We start from the raw sequence: 23,993 nt of genomic DNA, 5'->3' as shown, positions 1-23,993 counted from the left end.
AAAACATTCAGGAGGCCTGTGAGGGTTTGGGAGAGATAAAGAGAGGAAAGAGAGAGGAAAGAGAGGGGAGAGGAGGGAGAGACAGAGAGAGGAAGGGAGTGTGTTCTACTTCTACTCTCCTCCTGCACACTCGTCTCAATCCCATGAGGATCCTTTCCTCTGCTCACAAGGTTTTTCAAGATTCCCGCTCTGCTATTGCCTCCCCAAAACCCCCACTTCACTCCGAACTTCAGACCCAGCGCTCTCCTTTGAAACACTCTCTGAAAACCCAGAAACGCTTTCCTCCTCTTAAACACAGACGTCTTCTCTTAGCCAAAGCGCCAGAAGCGAAGCCTGTCACTGTCTCTCACTGCCGTTCTGCATAAACCACAATGCATTGAGGAGGAAAATGTCAGCGTTAGCTTAGTAGGTTAAGCACTGCAACTTCTAATGAACTAGCACACTGTTCACAATGCACTGACACGATAAGGTGACTCATTCAGTTCATCATTATTCTCCTTAACCTATTTTACCTCAAACACTAGCAATTAGTGAATCTAAATCCCTGAATCTGCAGCTCTGATTCACTTTGAGTCTTTGCCTTACATAGTATTTGTATCTGTGAGCTATGTAGGTATGTCATTCACTTTAATTGACATTTCTCAGTGTCAGGAAGGAGTCATATGCATGGCTTCCAAACGCACACAACCCTCGGCATTGTAACAATACTCCAGCTAATGGGACTGTAGGAAGTAGGCTGACACACCAGGGGGATACTTCAGCAGACATCAGTTATTTAATTGACTAGACTGTCTGTCTTAAATGCATGCCTTTAAATAGCTCGGGTATAGGTAGCTGAAAACCCTGGGCTCTCATTAGGGTGGCTCTGAGTCAACGAGGATGCAAAGTACACCGTCACACACTGCATGTGCGTCGGCATGCATCTGCGCGTGTGAGCGAGCAAGTGTGTTTCCCTTATCCCTTAATGTTGCCAATTGATAGATGTGTTGTCGGAAATGAGTCTCTCTTCTCTAGAGGACACTGTGAGAAAGGTGAATTTAATGTTTGCTGGTGATTTGCCATCCAGTAACAACTTGAAGAGGGGAATTTACCTTTAATTAATACAGAAGCGGGCTTTGAAAAGCTTTTGAGCTTGAACTTCTAATAATAAAGTTCCTTAAACTCTGAACTAGAGCGCAAATTGTAGTGCAGTACTGTACAGGAAATGACTCGGGCCCTACATCGTATGTGCACTGAGAAGTGTGTGATATATTGCCTGCATTGTGTTACCTTTGAACTAGAGTTGTTCCATTATTGTCTTCCCCTTCATTCTGCCTCCCTGAGGCTCTAATAACATTGTTTCTCTGTTTCTGCCTTGCAGGATGTGAGGAAGCAGGAGTGGACAGCCATCATCCCCAACTCGCAGCTCATAGTCATTCCATACCCACACAACGAGCCCCGCAGGTACACACACACACACACATAAATCTGTACATGGACGCCCACAAACATGCTCAGGCCATGTTTCAATGTTTTTCTGTTTCATTCACATGTAGTCCTACCCCCATGAGTGCCAGCAGATGGCAGAACCCCCTTTTCCGTATGGCCAGCTAAAACATTCTCTCACCAACACATGGAACACATACACTCTGACAAATGCTAGCACTTGCATATACAGTGCCTTCGGAAACGATTCAGACCCCTTGACTTATTCTAAAATTGATTAAGAAAAAACAATTCCCTCAATCTACACACAATACCCCATAATGACAAAGCAAAAACAGATTTTTAGAAATGTTTGCAAATGTATTAAAAATAAAAAAAACTGCAATGCCTTATTTACATAAGTATTCAGACCCTTTCCTATGAGATTCAAAATTGAGCTCAGGTGCATCCTGTTTCCATTGATCATCCTTGAGATGTTTCTGTAACTTGATTGGAGTCCACCTGCGTTAAAATCAATTGATTGGACATGATTTGGAAAGGCGTACACCTTTCTAGATAATGTCCGACAGTTGACAGTGCATGTCAGAGCAAAAACCAAGGCATGAGGAAAGAATTGCCCGTAGAGCTCCGAGACAGGATTGTGTTGAGGCACAGATCTGGGGAAGGATACCAAAACTTGAAAATAGATGTGCAGCAACGCTCTCCATCTAACCTGACAGAGTTTGAGAAGATCTGCAGAGAAGAATTGGAGAAACACAGGCGTGCCAAGCTTGTAATGTCACAGCCAAGAAGACTCGAGGCTGTAATCGCTGCCAAAGGTGCTTCAACAAAGTACTGTGTAAAGGGTCTGAATATTTAGGTTAATGTTATATTTCAGTTTTTTATTTCTCAAACATTTGCAAAAACCTGTTTTTGCTTTGTCATTATGGGGTATTGTGTGTAGATAAAAAAATAGTTCATCCATTTTAAAATAAGGCTGTAAGGTAACAAAGTGTGGAAAAAGTCAAGGGGTCTGAATACTTTCCGAATGCACTGTATATACCTACTACACTGACTTATTACTCATAAAAACACACCCACATTATGTAGACGCATACATCGTGTAGTGTTCATACATTACAGTGACTGCTCAGTGTATATCTGTGTAAAGACGGTGTCTTCAGTCTCATTATGCCTATGGGCATAGGTTCACGCAACATATGGTGGCTCATTTTGTGTCCTGCATTGCCATTGGTAGTTTTTGTTTTCACCACTAATATGTAATGTGTTTATTAGTTCTGATAGAATGTCTTAATGAAGTTATTTTGATTAATATTTCAGCAGATGTATTGTTCTTCAGCCATTTATTGTAGTATAATATCGTATCGCCACAATCTGGGTCTGTTCTTGTTTTTAGTCAAACCATTCAAACGAACTCTCCGTTGTCTTCGTTAGTCACAAAAATATGTGGATCTAAAGACAGGAAATGCGCTTGTCATTTTTTGTTTTTTGATCTTTTTCATTTAAATGGTTAGTCTCTGACAGTGATGTAGAGTTTTGCGATTCATTTTGACCTAATATGACATAAAGTCATATTTTGTGATTACAGAAACCTTGTCAAATAACATCTCTGATCAAGCAAAATATGCTAAATCAAATCAAAATCAAATTTATTTATATAGCCCTTCGTACATCAGCTGATATCTCAAAGTGCTGTACAGAAACCCAGCCTAAAACCCCAAACAGCAAGCAATGCAGGTGTAGAAGCACGGTGGCTAGGAAAAACTCCCTAGAAAGGAACCAGGCTATGTGGGGTGGCCAGTCCTCTTCTGGCTGTGCCGTGTGGAGTTTATAACAGAACATGGCCAAGATGTTCAAATGTTCATAAATGACCAGCATGGTCCAATAATAATAATAAGGCAGAACAATTGAAACTGGAGCAGCAGCACGGCCAGGTGGACTGGGGACTGCAAGGAGTCGGGGCGGCAGGGTAGCCTAGTGGTTAGAGCGTTGGACTAGTAACCGGAAGGTTGCGAGTTCAAACCCCCGAGCTGACAAGGTACAAATCTGTCGTTCTGCCCCTGAACAGGCAGTTAACCCACTGTTCCCAGGCCGTCATTGAAAATAAGAATTTGTTCTTAACTGACTTGCCTGGTTAAATAAAGGTAAAATAAATAAAAAATATATAAAAAAATGTCAGGTAGTCCTGAGGCATGGTCCTAGGACTCAGGTCCTCCGAGAGAGAAAGAGAGAATTAGAGAGAGCACACTTAAATTCACACAGGACACCAAATAGGACAGGAGAAGTACTCCAGATATAACAAACTGACCCTAGCCCCCCGACACAAACTACTGCAGCATAAATACTGGAGGCTGAGACAGGAGGGGTCAGGAGACACTGTGGCCCCATCCGAGGACACCCCCGGACAGGGCCAAACAGGAAGGATATAACCCCACCCACTTTGCCAAATCACAGCCCCCACACCACTAGAGGGATATCTTCAACCACCAACTTACCATCCTGAGACAAGGCCGAGTATAGCCCACAAAGATCTCCGCCACGGCACAAGCCAAGGGGGGGGGGGGGCGCCAACCCAGACAGGAAGATCGCGTCAGTGACTCAACCCACTCAAGTGACGCACCCCTCCCAGGGACGGTATGAAAGAACCCCAGTAAGCCAGTGACTCAGCCCCTGTAATAGGGTTAGAGGCAGAGAATCCCAGTGGAAAGAGGGGAACCGGCCAGGCAGAGACACCAAGGGCGGTTCGTTGCTCCAGAGCCTTTCCGTTCACCTTCCCACTCCTGGGCCAGACTACACTCAATCATATGACCCAATTCAGTAAAGACTTAAAGGTGGAGACCGAGTTTGCGTCTCTTACATGGGTAGGCAGACCATTCCATAAAAATGGAGCTCTATAGGAGAAAGCCCTGCCTCCAGCTGTTTGCTTAGAAATTCTAGGGACAATTAGGAGGCCTGCGTCTTGTGATCGTAGCGTACGTGTAGGTATGTACGGCAGGACCAAATCAGAGAGATAGGTAGGAGCAAGCCCATGTAATGCTTTGTAGGTTAGTAGTAAAACCTTGAAATCAGCCCTTGCCTTGACAGGAAGCCAGTGTAGGGAGGCTAGCACTGGAGTAATATGATCAAATGTTTTGGTTCTAGTCAGGATTCTAGCAGCCGTATTTAGCACTAACTGAAGTTTATGCTTTAGTGCTTTATCCGGGTAGCCGGAAAGTAGAGCATTGCAGTAGTCTAACCTAAAAGTGACAAAAGCATGGATTAATTTTTCTGCATCATTTTTGGACAGAAAGTTTCAGATTTTTGCAATGTTACGTAGATGGAAAAAAGCTGCCCTTGAAATGGTCTTGATATGTTCTTCAAAAGATAGATCAGGGTCCAGAGTAACGCTGAGATCCTTCACAGTTTTATTTGAGACGACTACAACCATTAAGATTAATTGTCAGATTCAACAGAAGATCTCTTTGTTTCTTGGGACCTAGAACAAGCATCTCTGTTTTGTCCGAGTTTAAAAGTAGAAAGTTTGCAGCCATCCACATAAATGTCCTTAATATAGCACGTTGACTCTTACCTTCTGATAGGGTTGGGAAAAGACGGGACACCTTTTTGTAGGAGTTTTATGTTGTGTAGTAGTTGATACGCTTTTCCTTTCTCCTACCTGTTCCCTCTTCTAGTTGGAGTGCGAAGTTGTATCTGACCCCCAGTAACATAGTCCTACTGACTGCCATCGCGCTGATCGGCGTGTGTGTTTTCATCCTGGTCATCATTGGCATCCTCCACTGGCAGGAGAAGGTAAGAACAGAATGACACAAATACATCTTGCACCGTTTATCATCGTCATTACCATCATTACTGTTTTAATCGACAATGAGCACCATCAACCTCATCTCTACTCCTTCATTTTTAGTTGTACTGTCTTGTCATTTTTCCTCTTCTCCCTTGCATTCCTCCTCACTATCCTCTCCTCCTCCTCCTCCTCTTAATAGTCTGAGCCAAAGCCGGTTATGTTCTTGTCAGAGCAGTGTGTGTCCTCTCTCATCCTCCCCACCATTGCCAGTCCATAGTATCTGGTGGGGGTCTTCTCTTCTCCTGGCCCTGTGGCGCTCCTGGGGAGCTCTGGTGCTGGTCCAGAGAGCAGGAGACCCGCTGTGGGCAAAGGGTTCACTCAGAGAGGAACAGATGGGTCAGAACCAGCAGATGGGCCCTGTCCTCTAACCTCCCACAGAGATCCAGCACGGCTGTTAGAGGGCCATAACCACTGAGGACGCTTGGCTGTAATTGCTTTGTTCTGCCCCTTCAGCATAGCAAATCTTTTGTTCATTATCCCTGTAAATATGTCCTCCAGGGAGTGTGTGTGTGAGTTGGTTGTCTTGTTACATTCCTGTGGGTGTTTGTGAATTTTACATTGAGTGTTTAGGTAATCATGTATGGTTTAAATTTTGCAAACTAGTGAGAATTTGCATGAGTTTACCATTCAACTATTGCCGACATGCGTGTGTGGTCTGTGTCCAGCCTGCCGTGCAAACACTCTGAGCGATTCATCCCCATCCCAGTGCAGCCGTGGCTGGTCTGTTTCTCCACCAAGCGAGGCCGGGCGATGTTGGCGTCTTCTCAAAGCCATCTGCTGTGGGTGCCTGATTATGCACGCAGGAAGCCATAATTGCTCTCTGCTTAGGGAACTGTTCCGGGAACACTAGCTTCATTGGAGTTGACACTGCATTAAAATAACATGTTTGACTCTATATCTGAGGAACTGAGCCCAGCAATTATATTTCATCAGAAAGAGAGGTAGAGACATGTCTCATTGTCCGTCATTGATTAGAGGTTGATTAAATGATAATGTTCGTGATGGCCAAGGTAATGGAAGCTCAGGTAATAGCTAGCTGTTAATTTGTTTAGGTGATTACTGGGCCAATGTACTCCACTTCAGTTCAGAGCCCCCTTCCCTTTCAGAGATACAGGTAACTGCCAAAATAAAGGAAACACAAACATAAAGTGTCTTAATAGGGTGTTGGGCCACCACGAGCCAGAACAGCTTCAATGCACCTTGGCATAGATCCTGGAACTCTTATTGGAGGGATGCGACACCATTCTTCCACGAGAAATTCCATGATTTGGTGTTTTGTTGATGGTGGTGGAAAACGCGGTCTCAGGCGCCGCTCCATAGTCTCCCATAAGTGTTCAATTGGGTTGAGATCTGGTGACTGAGACAGCCATGGCATATGGTTTACATTTTCTTCATGGTAGCCAAAATAATGGCCTGCCAAGCATTTTTATACTCTTTTTTTTTAATGATTTTTTTTATTTTTTTATACATTAACTCAGGAACCACACCTGTGTGGAAGCACCTGCTTTTAGTATACTTTGTATCCCTTATTTAATCAAGTGTTTACGTTATTTTGGCAGTTACTTATATATCCGCTTCAGGTTATTACTGTTGCAGCTGATGAGTCACATCTTTTGAATCGGCAGCCTGTTTTTGTGTCAGTATGACGTCTCAGTTCTTGTGAGGTTGTGTGTTCGTTCATGTTCCACTGGGATAGCCGACATCTCTGGTGTTGTGGGTCATTTTGAGCGAGGGTACTGCCTTTGTTTGCTTTCAATGGGGGGGGGGGGTTGTTACCCATTGTCATCTTTTTGTCTAGTCCGGTGTGTCATCTGCATTGTGAGTGTCACTGCCTTGCAGTCATATCTGAGCCTGGCTGCTGTGCGCTCCTGTTCTATCTGACTCACTCTGCCCAGCACAATAACACACCATAATTGAAAGAGCTCTCTTAGATAAGAGAGTCTAACCTTTCACGCAGGGGAAAATAGCATTTGGAAAAAGCTCCACATCTCCATAAGCCTTTCCATTTACATTGTGGTGTGGAGTTGACCAGGTCACGGTGCGATGGGTGATTGACTTTTGATATTTACACTGACCCCTGCTATTTGTTCCACAAATTTCAATGGTCAAATAGGAATCAGAGGCTGGTTTGAGACATAGTACCTCCTGCAACAGCCGAGACCGGCTCAGGAAGTTTGTTAGAACACTGTTAAATATAAGAAAGCCAAACGTTTTTTTTTTTATAAAAATGCCTTCTCTGTTTTAGCCTAGCTGTAAAACAGAGAGGTATTTTGGATTCTATTTATTTGTCAGGTAACTTTGGTTTCACGCCTGAGGAATCGATCGTTGTCTGTTTGGGCTATTTGAATTTTGCGTGGGTTTAAACAGAATACAGGGCTTTTCAGAGCGATGAAGGCTGCATTATGCCTCCACGTTGCGTAATGCATACAATGTGACAAAGGTCTTATCCCATTTTGTCCTGCATTTTATGCTTAGTTCAAGGCCCCACAGCCTTAGCACAGAGTATGGATAGGTTAGCGCATTCAGTAGACCATTCAAATAGGTCAAGTTATCGCGTTACTGAACCTCACGTTCAATCTGAACAAGATTGTATACTTGAGCACTCAATCAGTAGGTTTCAGACCATTCAATACATGACACATCGCATATGGAATAACGACACAATTATATCCCCTGAACACTCAATTATTTCATGTTCATACACCACAATGAACTTGGCAATATTGACAGGATTACAAGCCAGTTCACTGAATGAGACCTAAGGAGATATTACAGTATGTCCATGTACTGATGTACTGTGTACACGCCATAAAAACAAGCGGAAGTAACTGAACACTTAGTCCTAAAGACTGTCTGCTCCCTTAAGTCCTGAACAACACAGATACGGCCGACAGACTCTCTGCTTAGATGTTGGTGTACTCCATCAGGACTGTCTGTCGTATGGGGAGTAGTTCCAGAACAAATCTGTCAGCTTCGTCTCCACTGCATTTTGAAGGTTCCCTTTTTTTCATCATACGTGCCTTTTATGTGCTGCCTGTCGTCAAGGGAACGCTAAAAATAAACGTGAATTATCCTCATTCACCCACAGAGGGTACGTAATTGTACATTGAAGCGATACCACATTAACACTTGTAATAATGATTTCCTGCCTCAGATAGATTGTACCCCTGACCACTCAGTAGGTCTGCTAGTTTCATTATTATTCTATAATGGTTTCAGCCCCACCACTCTCTCACCATCGCTGACTGTTAGACTCTGCTTGTCTGCGTTTGTCTGACTCGTGACCCCTGACCATTGCCCTGTGTGTGTGTGTTTCAGAAAGCGGACGACCGGGAGAAGAGACAGGAAGCACACCGGTTCCATTTTGATGCTATGTGAAGGAGCACAGGAAGAGATGGACCATGGGAAATAGTCATGCCTGCTTTCTGTTTTATTTAAGTTTGCTGGCCGATGGAATTGTTTATTTATTTAATCCCCTCGCCCTCTTGAGGATGAGCCATTTAAGTGTTTAAATATCCATTAAAGATGATCAAATGTAAAAGAGACAGACAGGTTACTTCTCGCATACTTGCACAGATTTGGTTGGAATTTGAACGTGTTCTTTTTTAAATTCACATTCCCTCATACATTTCAACGGCCAAAATGATGGCTGAACCCAAATCTAAACAGGACTACTGAGTGAAAGTACACTGAGTGAAATCCCAGTTGACTTTTTAGTCAATGTTTTGGCTTAGCTCCTTATGTGTGGATGTCAAATCGGCACTAACAGTTTACGTCGTGAATTTGCCATGTTTAAATGTTCAATCCAAGTCCTCCTGATCTGCAAAACACAGTACTGATTTATTTGTTTTGGGGGAAGCATTGCTATTGTAATGCTACTTGAATTATTATGCATGTCCAGTCATCCATTGTCTTCCTGTATGCCTTCTGTATGTCAATTTGTAAAAGTTATTGTTTTCTATGGACTGCTATAGAGGAATCTTACACATGGAGTCCACTGACCCAAACAGGGTATTTACACTGGATGCATCCATTGTGCTCTGCTGTATATCATGCACATAGTACATGGTCCATAATGAGGGTTAATGTATGTGTCAAGTTTATTATGCACTTTTCCCCTCCTTTTTCTCAAATTCCCCTCCAAATACCTGACACAATGTCCTATCCTTGTTTGACAGCTCCCCCTTTCCACTGCCCTCACTCACAGTGGTATTGGAATGGCCTGTACTACTGACCCCTCTGGTTTGGTCATGTCCTTTTTAGTCTTTCTCACTCTTAATAAACTTGTTTGTCTCACATGATAAACATGGTGTGTCTTTGGACTGCCAAACATTGTGTTCATTAAAAACGTCAACTAAACTGTGGTGTTAAAAAGAAGAATGTTCCACATAACACTTAAACTACTTTTACTTACAAGGGGAAATAGGTTTGTTATTTAACCAACAGAAAGTGCAATCATCAATATTATCATCAATGTCTAAGCCTCTAATATAAAAAAAAATGTATTTCATTTTGAATTGACGTGGGGCACTGTTTTCAGGTGGTACTGGTCTAACATCCAAATATTTATTTTGCTATCATCTCATGCCTGTGGTTGGAACTTTTTTTTAACTAATGATTAATAGTGATGTCTAATAGATTTTATTTTTGGGGTTTTGTGTGTGGATTCTGCGTGTAATCGGGAAATATGATCATTGCTTTTGAATGTTTATGGGATGATGGGTTGAAAATTAAAGTGTTTATCATGCTTAATTCATGGTGGTTCTCACTTGTTTTGAATTCATTTACATGTATTTCCGTCTCACTATTGCCTTCCCATTTCATAGACTGGCATGTCCATCCGAAAAAGTCAATTCTCCTAGTGAGCTGATGACTAAAGAAACGATTGGAAGTGACAACTTGACATAGCCTACGGTTTTGAGTTATTTTTAGCTCATGCAGCATAATGTATTGCAATCTGGCACTTATGGTAAAATGATAGTCTAATAAAATGGTTGACATTTAAATAGCAGTTGATGTTTTACTGTCTGATGTCTCTTGGGAACAACTTACTGAGTAAAGAGTGTCCTGATTAAATGCTGTCAACATTTCCGTTTTTTTTTTTTTTTACTTGCTCGGTTCGTTTTGTATTATATCATATTGGCTCTGCTCAATTTTACCAATATAATCCTTCAATACAACACGAGCAGAGAAGATACTTGTACGCAGGGAGAAACGCAGCCGATTTTACGCTCGGCGATGGGGTGCATGCGTACAAGCAGCTCATTCACGCATACATCGCCCAGAGCTTAAATGAGCCTTGTTTGGTGCCATTACTTCAGTTAAGCCACAGACCACTCTGTGCGCGTCTGTCGGATACTTCTGCTCAACCTCACTGGACAATACAACCTACTTTAATAATAGCATATGTTACATTTGGAACTACAAGACACCTGTCTAGATGGAATTAACGTTGTATCTAATACTTACCGGGAGTGGTTGAAGAACAAGTGCTTATTTTCCTCAGAGGAAGTTCGGCGTGGATGGTTTTCTTTCTGACTATGGAATTAAGGCGATCAATGAAAAGTTGGATTGTATAAACAGCGACTCATTGCCTTGGATCCATAAAATGGGAAAATAAAGCGTGTAACTCCCCAAGCTTAAGAAGGAGAACGTATTTGGCACCACCACACAGGGAGAGGAAATGCACATAGGTGAGTTTAACAGAACATCCGAGTGATTTTTAGATCGTATTAAGAACCACTGATATTATACAGAAGGTTAATCACTCGTATCGGCTGTGGTGTAATTCATCCCTTATTCTTCTGCAATATAAGCGAAACTCATCCTTACCAAATGTATGCCGTTGTATTTTCTCTTGCGCCAAGTTGTATTGTTCTTCATGTTTGCAAGAATCCTAAATCCCTGAAAGGCATCGCCATCTGCAGGTTTACTTCTATTCAGTTATATGTTCTATTAGCTTTAATATTACTTTTATTTTTTACTGCAAGGGGTCGTCTTTGAAACGTGCAAATATCACATTTTATAGGGTAGGATATTGGCACAAGGCTACACAATCCGGAAGAATGCGTTCCAATTTAGGTTACTTTTCTATTAACACCTAAGGTCGATGTCCGCGTCACCGCGGAAATCTAATTAGCATAATGAAAATCCAAATGCGTCTCTATCCACTTTGTGTAACACTTTTGCATCTATGGTAAAAGGTGACCGAGCTAGAGAGCTTGAGACAGCTCCTGCTGATTCGCGCAACATCTGGGACAAGGCCACAGCTGCGGTTTGCAGCTCATTTTAAGCCACCATATTATGCTGTGGAATAATTGTGTTTTGTACTGTACTGTAGGCTTATTATTATTATTATTTATTATTATTATTATTAAAGGGACTGTCAAGTATTGTTTAACACACCTAGCTTGTAAACTACACCGAATCTTATAACCGAGGGCGAGAACCTCATGTTTCTGTTCACTTCAGTAGGACTGGGCTACTTCGGTCATGAAGGGCACAAAGTCTGGTCGGCTACGTATTATCAACAAGTTACTGTAGCGATCTAATAACCCTATGTTTTATTTTGCATTCTGATTCTGCAATTATATTACATCAGCCAACATCCAACGGGGACATAGTTATGCTTTTTGGGTTAATTTTAACCAAGCAATGTGGTAGGCCACCCATTTGTATTTGAAACGCTCTCCCACTCATGTTCTTCCGGTAGTGTAGGCTATTTTGTAAAGGCATTCAACCTTTTTAAATCAGACTTTCAGGTCCATTCAAAACTGTTTGAACCAACTGTGTTCTACAATGAATTCCTGCCATAGACTGCTTTTAGGAGGTAGTTACACTCTCAGTGGTCCCCCATAGTGGAGTAGTATCCAGAAAGGGCAAATCTCTGTGAATAGCCTTATAGTCAGGCCATGCATGGAAAAGTGTGTGTGTGTGTGCAGTTTGGCCTTCAGCTTATCAAGGCGGAGAAGAGGGAGGCTGTGTATGTGCGACTGGGTGTGTTTTAAATTCTCTATAGTAGAGAACATGCGGTCTGATTTCTTTTTGCAAGCCTGGGTGGCTATAGTCATTCCATGTTTCATTATGCATCTGTCAGGCTCCCCGCTCACGTTTTTAATGTGATATAAGCAGTGCAGTCTATTAAAATCCATTGGGGGTAAACCTACATCGGCTTATCTGGAGAAGACAGTAGTGTTGTGGGCTGAAATGTGCACAGGAGTACGGCGAGCAGTTTTAGCACTGATATTACACACAATGCAGTGCTGTTGCTGCTCCCTCCCTGATGCCTGTCTCTCATTATGGCATCACGCCTGTGAGCCTTATCCTATTTGTTCTGGTGCTGTCTTCATTCAGGAGGCTGGAGGGTTGGTGATGCTCTGACAGGCCTGATGATGTGGGCTTACCAATGAGTGGTCCCTGATACACCATCAGAGGACAATATGATAACACATACAGTCTTCTTGATTTATCTGTGAATGGAGGAGATGGCTCTTTAGGCGTCGATCTGAATTCGGCTTCAGGCTTTAGGTTGCGATACGTCTTGGGTCCGATAAGATGCTTTTTAGATAAGCTCTCAATGGCACAACCTATGAAGTACAATGGTAGGGATACATCTACAAGACCCAAGGATCAATATTCTGTCAAGTATTGTTTCATGTCCTACACACTTGGTGTTCATGAATTGCAAGATGCCTCTTTAGTGTATGTTACTGTCAATGTCGTAGATCATTGGTTCTTTCACTCTGTGTGTGTGTGTGTGTGTGTGTGCACTTATGTTAGGTTATTATGGATATAAGCAGGGCTATAGTTCTTAATGATGCCCGGTCTAGCCCCTGCGTCAGTTGTTCCAATCACACATACACCATTTAGTAACAACAACAAAAAAGGTTTATTATTATCTCACCCGTAAGAAAAGAAGGCATGTTTCTCATTTAAACTGCCTATGACGATTTCCTATCTTTAACTAGCCGATTTCAAGCTTCACATAATTGCTTTTTTAATAAGGGATGTGTGCCACACTGTGTTAGCTTGCCTATTGTTTTTACCTGTTCCACTCGTATTAGTCGGTTATTTTATGAAAACATAACGGTGCAAATCCATTTGACATTTGAATGTTTTTCTATTGCAGCCTGGGTACTCCTTATTCTGATAGAAGAGGGATTTGCCCTGGCACAGAGAACTAAAGGTGCGTCTCCTGTTATGGTGGAATAATTGGTCACGTTGTAGCGCATAGCATTTTCAGTGGCAGAGTCACAAGAAATTGATCTAATCCCATACATATCCCAATTCAAACATGGGCTTGATTCTTTTCACTGTCTTTTTCTCAGAGTCCATTTCTCAGAATGAAGGCAGTCCACCTCAGAATCTTAACGAATGTGGCATCTGGGTCCGCAACATCAACGGGGGAGTCTTCACGTCCCCCAACTACCCCAACACATATCCCCCTAACAAGGAGTGTGTTTACATCTTGGAAGGTACATTTCTGTTTCTGCCTTCTCTCTTTCTCACACACACACACACACACACACATGGCCTCAGCAGTGCCTTAGAATGTGGATAATAGGTGCTTATTGGTTTGTTGCTATTTTGTCAGCATTTCAGTCACTAGATACACCTACATCCAAAACCTATATATTTGTGATAAAACTCAACCAAGACAAAGTAGGCTGCAGGGACTGATAGTGTGATTTCATCAGTCTGAGAAAAATTGAAGACTTGGTGAAGCTCAAGGGCTCCCCCTGTGGAAACATCAACAAGCATAGCCATATAACCTACCTTGACAAAACGGCATTGACAATCCAAATTATCAATGTGCATATACAATGAGCAGGGCTAAACCAGGCCAATTCTCCAGATCAGCGTGACTCAAACCCAGTAATGAATTGCATCGCTCATCTCCAAAGGTCTTAGGAGGATGAGACACTCAATACTGATCACAGAAGTGTCAGTAAACCTGGTTTATATTTCACAATTTATGGCTTTGTTGAATGCATTCCAGAGACTTTTTGTCTCTCAGATGATATGACTCTTGGTTAGTGATTGTGTATTTATTTGATTGTTTCAGTGTGTTGTTGTATTGAGTTATCAGGCTAAGCTATGCAGGCTAATCTATGCAACACTATATTTGGTATGTAGCTACTTTGAACTGAGAGCTCTTGTTTCTAATCGTTACCAGGGGAAATATACATGTGATTTAGTGTTGTGATAACAGTAGTGCCAGTTTGGCTGAATCTGTATGATAGGCTTCCCGTTTCATTCCTGTTCTTAAAATAATGACATTATTGTTTCCCACATTCCTTCAAAGTACAGCTAATTTGTTTTGGTGTGTGAGCTGACATTTTTTAGTGTCGGTGAGCTAGTGACACAATTTGTCTTTAGGTGTGTGTCTGAGCTGTGACATCACTTTAAATGGTGGTATCAGTTGTTTCAGTTCAAAGGCATTGCCCGCTCTTACAAACGTTTCTACCGTTTGCCATTTTATCATAGCAGGCAGTCTGATTCATATGTAATTAATCTATAAAGACAGGAATTAGCTGGATTTAAACATTTTAAAAAAGGGTGTGTGCAACTGGTAGCCATGTTGATTCTGGGAGGTTACTTGAGCCAGTCATTTAGGGTGTGATTTACATGACAAGAACTTCTAAACTCAAATGAATGGTTGAGGTTTTGTGTTTTTGTTGGAAACATGCTGACATGTCATGCCAAGTCATGTGTGTATGCATCAGCACATGTGCATTAGTGTAAGGGCTCAATTCAATCCGTGTCACCGAAGTTCAGCGCAATTGAAATGTAAATCCCACACACCATCATAGCCATGGTTATAGCTGCATATGCCGGCTCAATTAAAACTTTTTTTTTTAATTATAGCGCTGAATTCGGCAATAAGGATTGAATCGAGCACTGAGTATGGATACCTTTCTGTGTTTATGCAGGCATCCATAAACTGGCTGTGAATATGAGTAGAAAACAGGAGTTTAGCTGTTACCATTTTTTACATTTTTATAAAAAATAAAAAAAAACTAGTTTCTGTGCAGACTGAGACCCTGCTGTACAGGTAAACACAGTCCATGGAGCAAAGCCTTTTGGCAAAAACCCAACACACCCCTCCTCTTCTCTCACCTTCTCCAGCTCTCCCTCGTCAAAGAATCCAGTTGGCCTTTGATAAGAACTACTACATGGAGCCCTCCTTTGAGTGTCGCTTTGATCACATCGAGGTGCGGGATGGTCCGTTCGGCTTCTCACCGATCATCGACCGCTTCTGTGGGTCGAAGAACCCAGGCCTGGTCACCTCCACGGGCCGCTTCATGTGGATCAAGTTCAGCAGCGACGAGGAGCTGGAGGGTGTTGGGTTCCGTATCAAATACACCTTTATAGCAGGTACACGTTCTCAGTTAGAGCTAGCCTACTGGGCATATCCTCATTACATACACAGTCATAGGTGTGGATAATGAGGACAGCAGCACAGCTACAGATTCACGGTCAAAGGCCTCATTTATCTTGTTTGTTCCCATCCAATTTTATACACTAGGACACTGAAGTCAGCGTCTCACATCGGGCCACAGATATTTGACCCCAAAGGCCTTCCCCAGTTTATCTGGCTTCCTTTTTAATGAGATCTTCTCACTTTTCTTTACTCATGAATTCCAACTCAGTGTATCAAGACTCATGTGCTTTCCTATTTATAATTTCAGACCCAGATTTTCATCTGCACGTGGGTGGACTGTTAAACCCGATTCCAGGTAAGCTCTTCAATATTTCACCGGTTTGTCCGATCCGATTTGAAGAGCTCTGTGCTCTAAAGCTTACTGGGTGCTATCTTTCACTGACACATGCTCTTTCACACACAGGCACCTCTCTTTTTCCTCTCTCTCACATTCTCTCTTTCTCTCTCCCTCTATAACATCTCTCTTGTCAATTTGTTCCTGTTTTTCTGTCTCTTCCCTTATGCTCACCTTTCCTTCTTCTGCAATCCTTCTCTTATATATATATATGTGTGTGTGTGTGTGTGTGTGTTCCCCCTGTCCTGAACCTTTCTCTCCCCTCAGATTGTCAGTTTGAGATTGCTGGCTATGATGGTGTTATCCGCTCCAGTCAGGTAGAAGAGGAGGATAAGATTAAGACTGGTGATGCTCTGGACTGTATCTGGACCATCCGCGCTCCTCCTCAGTCCAAGGTGAACATCTTGTTCCCCCGCTCCTTCTCTCCAGTGGCTAAATGGGTCATCACGTCACTCACTGCAGAGATCCAGCCACTGAAAACACACCCATTGATTAGAACACAGGAGACTGGGAGTGACCCCCTCTCTCTGCTGTGGAAACAATGAAGGGCATCTCAAATTAGCAGTAGCCTAACCAGGGCAGCAGGTATTAGGCCAATGTTGCAGAAAAACAGAATCAGCAGTATTGGGAATGAAGCTAAAAGCAGTCACTCGATGTCTGCAGTCTTACGAGTTAAAATGTGCTAAAGAGGCTGGATTGTTCCTGGCTGAATTCACAATGTGCTCTCTAGAACGATACAGCGACAGTTTAGGCATTGGCAAAATGTTAAGATTAGAGCCTTTCCTGTGGGTGCAAAGCATCAATCGTGTGCTCAAAAGATTTTAGTTCTGTAACTCTTCATCTGAGGTCAATGATTCCCAGTTGTTGTGTGCTACCAGGATAGGCTTAGCCTAAGTATGAGTGTATTATCCTTCAGTTCCAATATCCCTTTATAAATGCTTCAATTTTCCCTTCATTTTGGGTTTCATTTCTTTCTGAGTGTCAGCTGGGTCGCCATGGTTCTGTGTTGTAACGTGGTGATTTCTGGCTGTAGATTTACATTCGGTTCCTGGAATACCAGATGGAGCACTCCAACGAGTGCAACAAGAACTTTGTGGCCGTGTACGACGGCAGCAGTGCCATCGAAAACCTGAAGGCCAAGTTCTGCAGCACCGTGGCTAACGACGTCATGCTAACCAACGGGGTGGGAGTGGTGAGGATGTGGGCCGACGAGAAGAGCCGACTCAGCCGCTTCCAGATGCTCTTCACCTCATTTGTCGACCGTGAGTGTTCTCCTTATTTTTTATTTTTTATAATCTTACTTACAGTTATTGTGGGCCATCTGAACCAAGAGTTAGTATGGAGAGGAATATTTACGATCAGTCTGGGTACGTTATCAATTGGCAGGTCCTCTTTCCTCATTTTTTTTTTTTAATTCCCATGATTTAGTGGTCAGTATTTTCTCCAGACACACAGCAGATTTCTGAAAGGTTGGAAGAGATAAATGGGGCCAACTGCCCATTATTCTTCTTGATTTATTGACGACATCTGCATCCTCTGAATAGTAAATAACTAACTGACATTCAACTCTCCATTTTAGAAATGGAAAATGTAATTAAAGTGGCATACTAAGCAGTGATATTGCAAAGCCAATTCTTTTCCCCGGCCTTTGCTGAGTACCTCAAAGAAAATGTTATTGATATGCAGGTAACAGTGGAAGACATTGGCCATAAATATGGTTCATCGTTCACAATGGACAAATGGGATTTATCTTCCATTGATGAATGGAAAAGCTGAATAATTTGAAAATAGTAATGACAAATAATATGAATTGTTATTATGATCAGAAGCTCTGCATTAAGCTCTGCCTTTTGCATGGCAGATGTTGTATGTAAAATGCATTTCCATGGAGGAAATGGTTGCAAACGTTTTTTCCAAAACATTATATCCATTGTCAGAAATGTTAGTAAATTTAGCTTTTTACGTTTAACCCTTTACACTCTTGACCTATATAGACAATTATATATTGAAATGTTTCTTAGGCATTCATTCACAAGGAAATTCAGAGAAACCAATAGTAATTTTGGTGCGCGTGGAAAGGAGTCGGGTGCATGTTCTGCGGCAAATTTTATTCACCATAGACAAACGGGCTCATTTTGTTTAGAACAACCGAGGGTGTGACACCCTACTGTCTTGTAGTTTGACATCAAACGTAGTGGACTCATGTATATGACATGAGTTTTGTGATATGGAAATGTAAAGTGCACATTTGGATTCACAGGTGTTTGACATGCTTGAATGACATCAAAGTTGTATTTATTCTAATCCTCAACATCTCATCTTTCAAAATACATTAAGTTCTCTTAATAAATTGCATTTCCCTCACTCAGACAACAAACATTTGCAAATATTGCCCATTTAGCAGGAAGGATTGGGTAAACTTGTTATGTGCCGTGCTCAAATTCAGAACGGCTGTCAGTCAAAACCCATACAGCGCTGTGAAGCGCAGAGCCTGACCTCTGAAGTTATTTATAGCATGTTACTGCACAGCCACTGCGTTCAGATTTAGGTGATTATCAGTGCCAAAATATGCCATTCTCAACCCGTATATGGGTATGAGTGTGAAGGGCTACATAACTTCTGATAGAAATTGGTGTGTTTTTTTCCCCAGATCTAATCACGGCATTGGGTTTTTAAATAACAGACTAGTATTTGCTTGAAACATATCACTAGATGGTTTCATTTCAGAGAGACAAATAGCAATGTTGTATTGCAAAACAAGATATCCACCTCACTCTCAGAGAAGAAAGTAGTCCTGCAAGATTTTATACAATCAAATGTGACAAATAATTACATGTTTATTAAAGAACTGTACAAATGATACATTTGTGACATTGATATAAACATTTAAAAAATGAGATGTACTGTATATACACACAGTACCAGTCAAAAGTTTGGACACACCTACTCATTCAAGGGTTTTTCTGTAATTTGACTATTTCCTAATTTGTAGAATAATAGTGAAGACACCCAAATTATGAAATAACACACATGGAATCATGTAGTAACCAAAAAAGTGTTAAACAAATCAAAATATATTAGTAGCCACCTGTTGCCTTGATGACAGCTTTGCACACTCTTGGCATTCTCTCAACCAGCTTCACCTGAAATGCTTTTCCAACAGCATTGAAGGAGTTCCCACATATGCTGAGCACTTGTTGGCTGCTTTTCCTTCACTCTGCGGTCCAACTCATCCCAAACCATCTCAATTGGGTTGAGGTTGGGTGATTGTGGAGGCCAGGTCATCTGATGCAGCACTCCATCACTCTCCTTCTTGGTCAAATAGCCCTTACACAGCCTGTAGGTGTGTTTTGGATCATTGTCCAATTGAAAAACAAATGATAGTCCCACTAAGCGCAAACCAGATGGGATGGTGTTTCACTGGTTAAGTGTGCCTTGAATTCTATATAAATCACTGACAGTGTCACCATAGAATCACCATCACACCACCATCACACACACATGCGGAGATCATCCGTTCACCTACTCTGTGTCTCACTCACAAAGACATGGCGGTTGGAACCAAACATCTCAAATTTGGACTCATCAGACCACCGGTATAATGTTCATTGCTAGTGTTTCTTGGCCCAAGCAAGTCTCTTCTTATTGGTGTCCTTTTTAGTAGTAGTTTCGTTGCAGAAATGTAACCATGAAAGCCTGATTTCACGCAGTCTCCTCTGAACAGTTGATGTTCAGATGTGTCTGTTACTTGGGCTCTGTAAAGCGTTTTATTTGGGCTGCATTTTCTGAGGCTGGTAACTCTAGTGAACTTATCCTCTGCAGCAGATGTAACTGTGTCTTCCTTTCCTGTGGCGGTCCTCATGAGAGCCAGTTTCATCATAGCGCTTGATGGTTTTTGCGACTGCACTTGATGAAACTTGACTGACCTTCATGTCTTAAAGTAATGATGGACTGTCATTTCTCTTTGCTTATTTGTTCTTGCCATAATATGGACTTGGTCTTTTACCAAATAGGGCTATCTTCTGTATACCAACCGTACCTTGTCACAACACAACTGATTTGCTCAAACGCATTAAGAAGGAAAGAAATTCCACATGTTAAAAGTTAAATAAGGCACTCCAGTTAATTAAAATATACTCAAGGTGACTATCTCATGAAGCTGTTTGAGAGAATGCCAGGAGAGGCTAAGCTGTCAAGGCAAAGGGTGGCTACTTTGAAGAATATTTGTTTAACACCTTTTTGGTTGCTACATAATTCCATATGTGTTATCAAAATTATGAAATGTCTTCACTATTAATCTACATTGTAGAAAACCCCTGGAATGAGTAGGTGTGCCCAAACGTTTGACTGGTACTGTATATCAATATAGTAATATGAATTTTGGGCTCTGGTAAAAAGTAGTGCACTATATAGGGAATAGGATGCCCTGTGGAACGAGACTAACTCTAACCAAACACCATAGCATGAGGTTAGATTTATGATGGGTTTCATTTATATGTTAAATATACAGGATACGAACATTACATTCCAGCTAAACTGTGTGTGTGTGTGTGTGTGTGTGTGTGTGTGTGTGTGTGTGTGTGTGGTAATATTTTACATACTCATATGTACCCATAACGGGGCGGCAGGGTAGCCTAGTGGTTAGAGCGTTGGACTAGTAACCGCAAGGTTGCAAGTTCAAACCCCCGAGCTGACAAGGTACAAATCTGTCGTTCTGCCCCTGAACAGGCAGTTAACCCACTGTTCCTAGGCCGTCATTGAAAATAAGAATTTGTTCTTAACTGACTTGCCTAGTTAAATAAAGATAAAATAACCATTAATTTATCATGAAAAAAAACACAAAGAATTAGTCGATATAGCGTTTTGGAAATAAACTCTTCAGTTGTTCCTCGACCACACTATTTTCATTAAATGCCTGAATAATCAGAGATATATTAATTGCTGTATTCATTTTGGATATTTTAAATTTTTTATTCCCATCACTGCAACACTTAATGACTTTTTATTTTTTTTTTTTTTTTTTTATTTGTATTTTTTTTCAACAGTTTTGTAAGAGAGCTCTTAAAACATTCTGACACATATTAAACATGACTGCATATTAAACATGACCACATATTTCACAATGATTGCCTTGCTTTTCAAATTCATGTTGTCCCGACGTCAGAGACATTCAGCTTTAGGAATCAGTCAAGGCACTTTTACCCGCCTCATCACCTTGGACATTTTTGTCCTTATCCTTCTCAGAACACCACTGACACACTTAGTCCTGTGCATCATCATTTTCATTACCTCTGTGGTTCTGGGTTCTCTCAGAACCACAGATGGGGGAACACGAACCAGCGCTGACACCCAGAGAGAGTGTCAGGCTTTTTGAATGCGAGAGATGTCTAATCGGTTTGGAAGTGAGCGCATAGTCAGGGGAGCTCTACGCACTCAACGGGAGACGAAAGGCGTGTTCTGACCCCTTTTTCCCCGCTGTCAGAACCGCTTAGCCTTGCAGCAGTGGAGGGGAATGGTTTGGTGTTCGGCAACGTGCCCTAAACATCGTGTATGTGTCAGGGGTGCAATGGTACCTGGTGGGGGCTAGTGTCTACCTTGCTGTAGTACTGTCTGATGGGGTTTCAGAGGTGTGTGTGTGTGTGTGTGTGGAGGGGGATTTGGATTGGATCTCTATCAGAGAATGAGTGGAGTGGAGTGGGGTGGCAGGAGGAAAGGGGATGTAAGTGTGTGGCGGGGGGCATCCTGTTAGGACCCACAGAACCAGCCTCGCACATCCATCTCCTGGGCGCAGCAGCCCACGTTCAATTTACCAGCCTTCTTGGCTGTCTCGTGACTCGCATTGTAAGAGCTAGTTTAATCTGGAGTCTCAGCGCGCCTGGCCATCTGTGCCTCGTGATGGCCGTCTAAATTGATTTACTGCACTCCATACGCTGTTTTCCCCTCTACGCGGTGGCTAGGAGAAGCAGCCATTTCAATTGCCAATCATGTCATGCAAGCTGTAAATGATGATGTATGGTTTTAAGTTGCAGACATCTAGCATTTTATTGCAGTAGTTTTCATCTTTAATAACTTTACCTTGTCTCTTGTTTCAGCCCCATGCAATAGCAACACATTCTTTTGCCATAGCAACATGTGCATCAATAACTCCTTGGTGTGTAATGGGGTACAGAACTGTGTCTACCCCTGGGATGAGAACCATTGTAAGGGTGAGTGAAACTTTAATTTCCTATGGGATACTTTTAATCATTTAGTACTTTTATCGCGTGGTAAATTGACTTATGACAACCAAACCATTATAGTAGACTTACTATTTTTTTCCCCGCTTCACAAACAGAGAAGAAATCCAATGGCCTGTTCCATCAGATCACTAATACCCACGGCACGGTGATCGGCGTGTCTTCAGGCGTGGTTCTAGTCCTACTCATCATCTCCATCCTGGTACAGATGAAGCAGCCCAGGAAGAAGTTGGTAGCTCGCCGGCCAGTCTTCAACAAGGCTGGCTTCCAGGAGGTCTTTGACCCTCCCCACTACGAGCTCTTCTCCCTCCGTGATAAGGAGATCTCCTCTGACCTGGCCGACCTATCAGAGGAGCTGGAGAGCTACCACAAGCTGCGCCGCTCCTCCACCACGTCTCGCTGTGTCCACGAGCACCATTGTGGCTTGCAGGCCTCGGGGAGCAGCTTGAAGCAGAGCCGCACCACCCTCAGCTCCATGGAGCTCTCCTACCACAACGACTTCTCCAAGCCCCCGCCCATGAAGACCTTTAACAGCACCTATAAGAAAAGCTGCTACGGCTACAAACAGACTCATGATTGTGCCGAGAAGGTCATTGAAGACCGCGTCATGGAGGAGATCCCCTGTGAGATCTACGTCCGCGGCGGAGCGGCCGGGCCAAGTTCTGGACCAGGAGGCTGTGGCACCCTCAGCTCCCGCAACGGGGGCCGCAATAACACCAGCATCGTCGACCCCCAGCAGCGCTCAATGTCCATGGACTTCTAGGTGAAGAGAGGAGAGGGGGAAGAAAAGGAGAGGAACCTGACTCATTTATTTTCTGTTTTCCTTCTTTTGATCAGTATAATAGGGAAGACTCTCGCATGCAGATTCAGCCTTTCCCCTGTATGCTCAAAAGAACTGGACACTGCCACACAGGGAAACAGAGACACTGATGAAAATTACTTTAGACTGTTTGCTGTATTTACATTCATTCACATGTCAAGCACAGATATATTATTCTTCTCATAACTTATTTTCGTCTTTATTTTCGTCTATGTACTGTATATTAAAACCAGAATATCAAGCTTCATGTTGTTGCTTGGCTTTTAACCCATTCATTTGATATTGTTTGATTTGATAAAAATGTGCATATATGATGACAATGATTTGATGCGGGTTATGATTACCACACACACACACACACATCCACACACTTGCAGAGCCCCAATGAATATTCCATGTCTCGAGAGAACACCGTAAATATACATTCAGAAGTGTCAGATGTTCATGTATAATATCTAGACAGATGTGTGCTTTTTAACATCTTGGGTCCATTTGGGGATTTTTGAGTTCAGATGTGGACTATAGTGGTGAACCCAGAGGATATAAAACAGAGGGAATCTATAACGGGATTGGGATGCCCACACAAACTCGCCTGGTACAGGGTTGAGTTTCCATGAATTTTGACAAGATAGATGAGCTAAAAGGGTAATATAGGAGTGGGTAACGAATTCAGAGTGATGTGAAATAGTAGCCTAAATAGTTTAGCGACTTTTAATTCAGAAACATTGTTATACCTGAATGGTGGAATAAGGACTTCAGATTGTGTCTTCTGAGCTGACATTTAAAACAAGCACAACCTGTTGCATCAGACAGACATGGGCCACCATTTATTATTTCAATCATTGGTTGTAGGATTTCATTGTTTCATTAAAAGAGACCTTACTCACCTA

General features: G+C 42.3%; 2 protein-coding genes across 2 annotated transcripts in view; both read left to right on the top strand.

Moving 5' to 3' along the window:
• Positions 1-10,280, top strand: part of LOC139411360 (T-cell immunomodulatory protein-like) — a 110,604-nt gene extending 100,324 nt beyond the window's left edge. Inside the window, exons 16-18 of the mRNA XM_071157633.1 lie at positions 1,361-1,443; positions 5,097-5,214; positions 8,588-10,280. Coding sequence (XP_071013734.1) covers positions 1,361-1,443; positions 5,097-5,214; positions 8,588-8,647 — 261 coding nt within the window. The 3' untranslated portion in view covers positions 8,648-10,280. The remainder of the gene's footprint in view (positions 1-1,360; positions 1,444-5,096; positions 5,215-8,587) is intronic.
• A 290-nt stretch (positions 10,281-10,570) lies between these two features.
• Positions 10,571-23,993, top strand: LOC139411357 (neuropilin and tolloid-like protein 2). The gene is made up of 9 exons (XM_071157627.1): positions 10,571-10,962; positions 13,398-13,454; positions 13,597-13,743; positions 15,398-15,646; positions 15,961-16,008; positions 16,315-16,442; positions 17,081-17,309; positions 22,140-22,253; positions 22,382-23,993. Exons 1-9 carry the CDS (start codon positions 10,953-10,955, stop codon positions 23,044-23,046), a joined length of 1,647 nt encoding a protein of 548 aa, XP_071013728.1. The 5' UTR covers positions 10,571-10,952; the 3' UTR covers positions 23,047-23,993.

This window comes from Oncorhynchus clarkii, chromosome 6 (assembly GCF_045791955.1).
Source record: "Oncorhynchus clarkii lewisi isolate Uvic-CL-2024 chromosome 6, UVic_Ocla_1.0, whole genome shotgun sequence".
Classification (NCBI taxonomy): Eukaryota; Metazoa; Chordata; class Actinopteri; order Salmoniformes; family Salmonidae; genus Oncorhynchus; species Oncorhynchus clarkii.
The sequence above is the reverse complement of the archived record's forward strand: the minus strand, read 5'-3'. Positions and strand labels throughout refer to the sequence as shown.

Coding starts and splice junctions, on each gene's coding strand:
- LOC139411357 (XM_071157627.1), top strand. Junction 13,744..15,397: donor GTGTGTTTACATCTTGGAAG/GTACATTTCTGT, acceptor CACCTTCTCCAG/CTCTCCCTCGTCAAAGAATC. Junction 16,009..16,314: donor ACTGTTAAACCCGATTCCAG/GTAAGCTCTTCA, acceptor CTCTCCCCTCAG/ATTGTCAGTTTGAGATTGCT.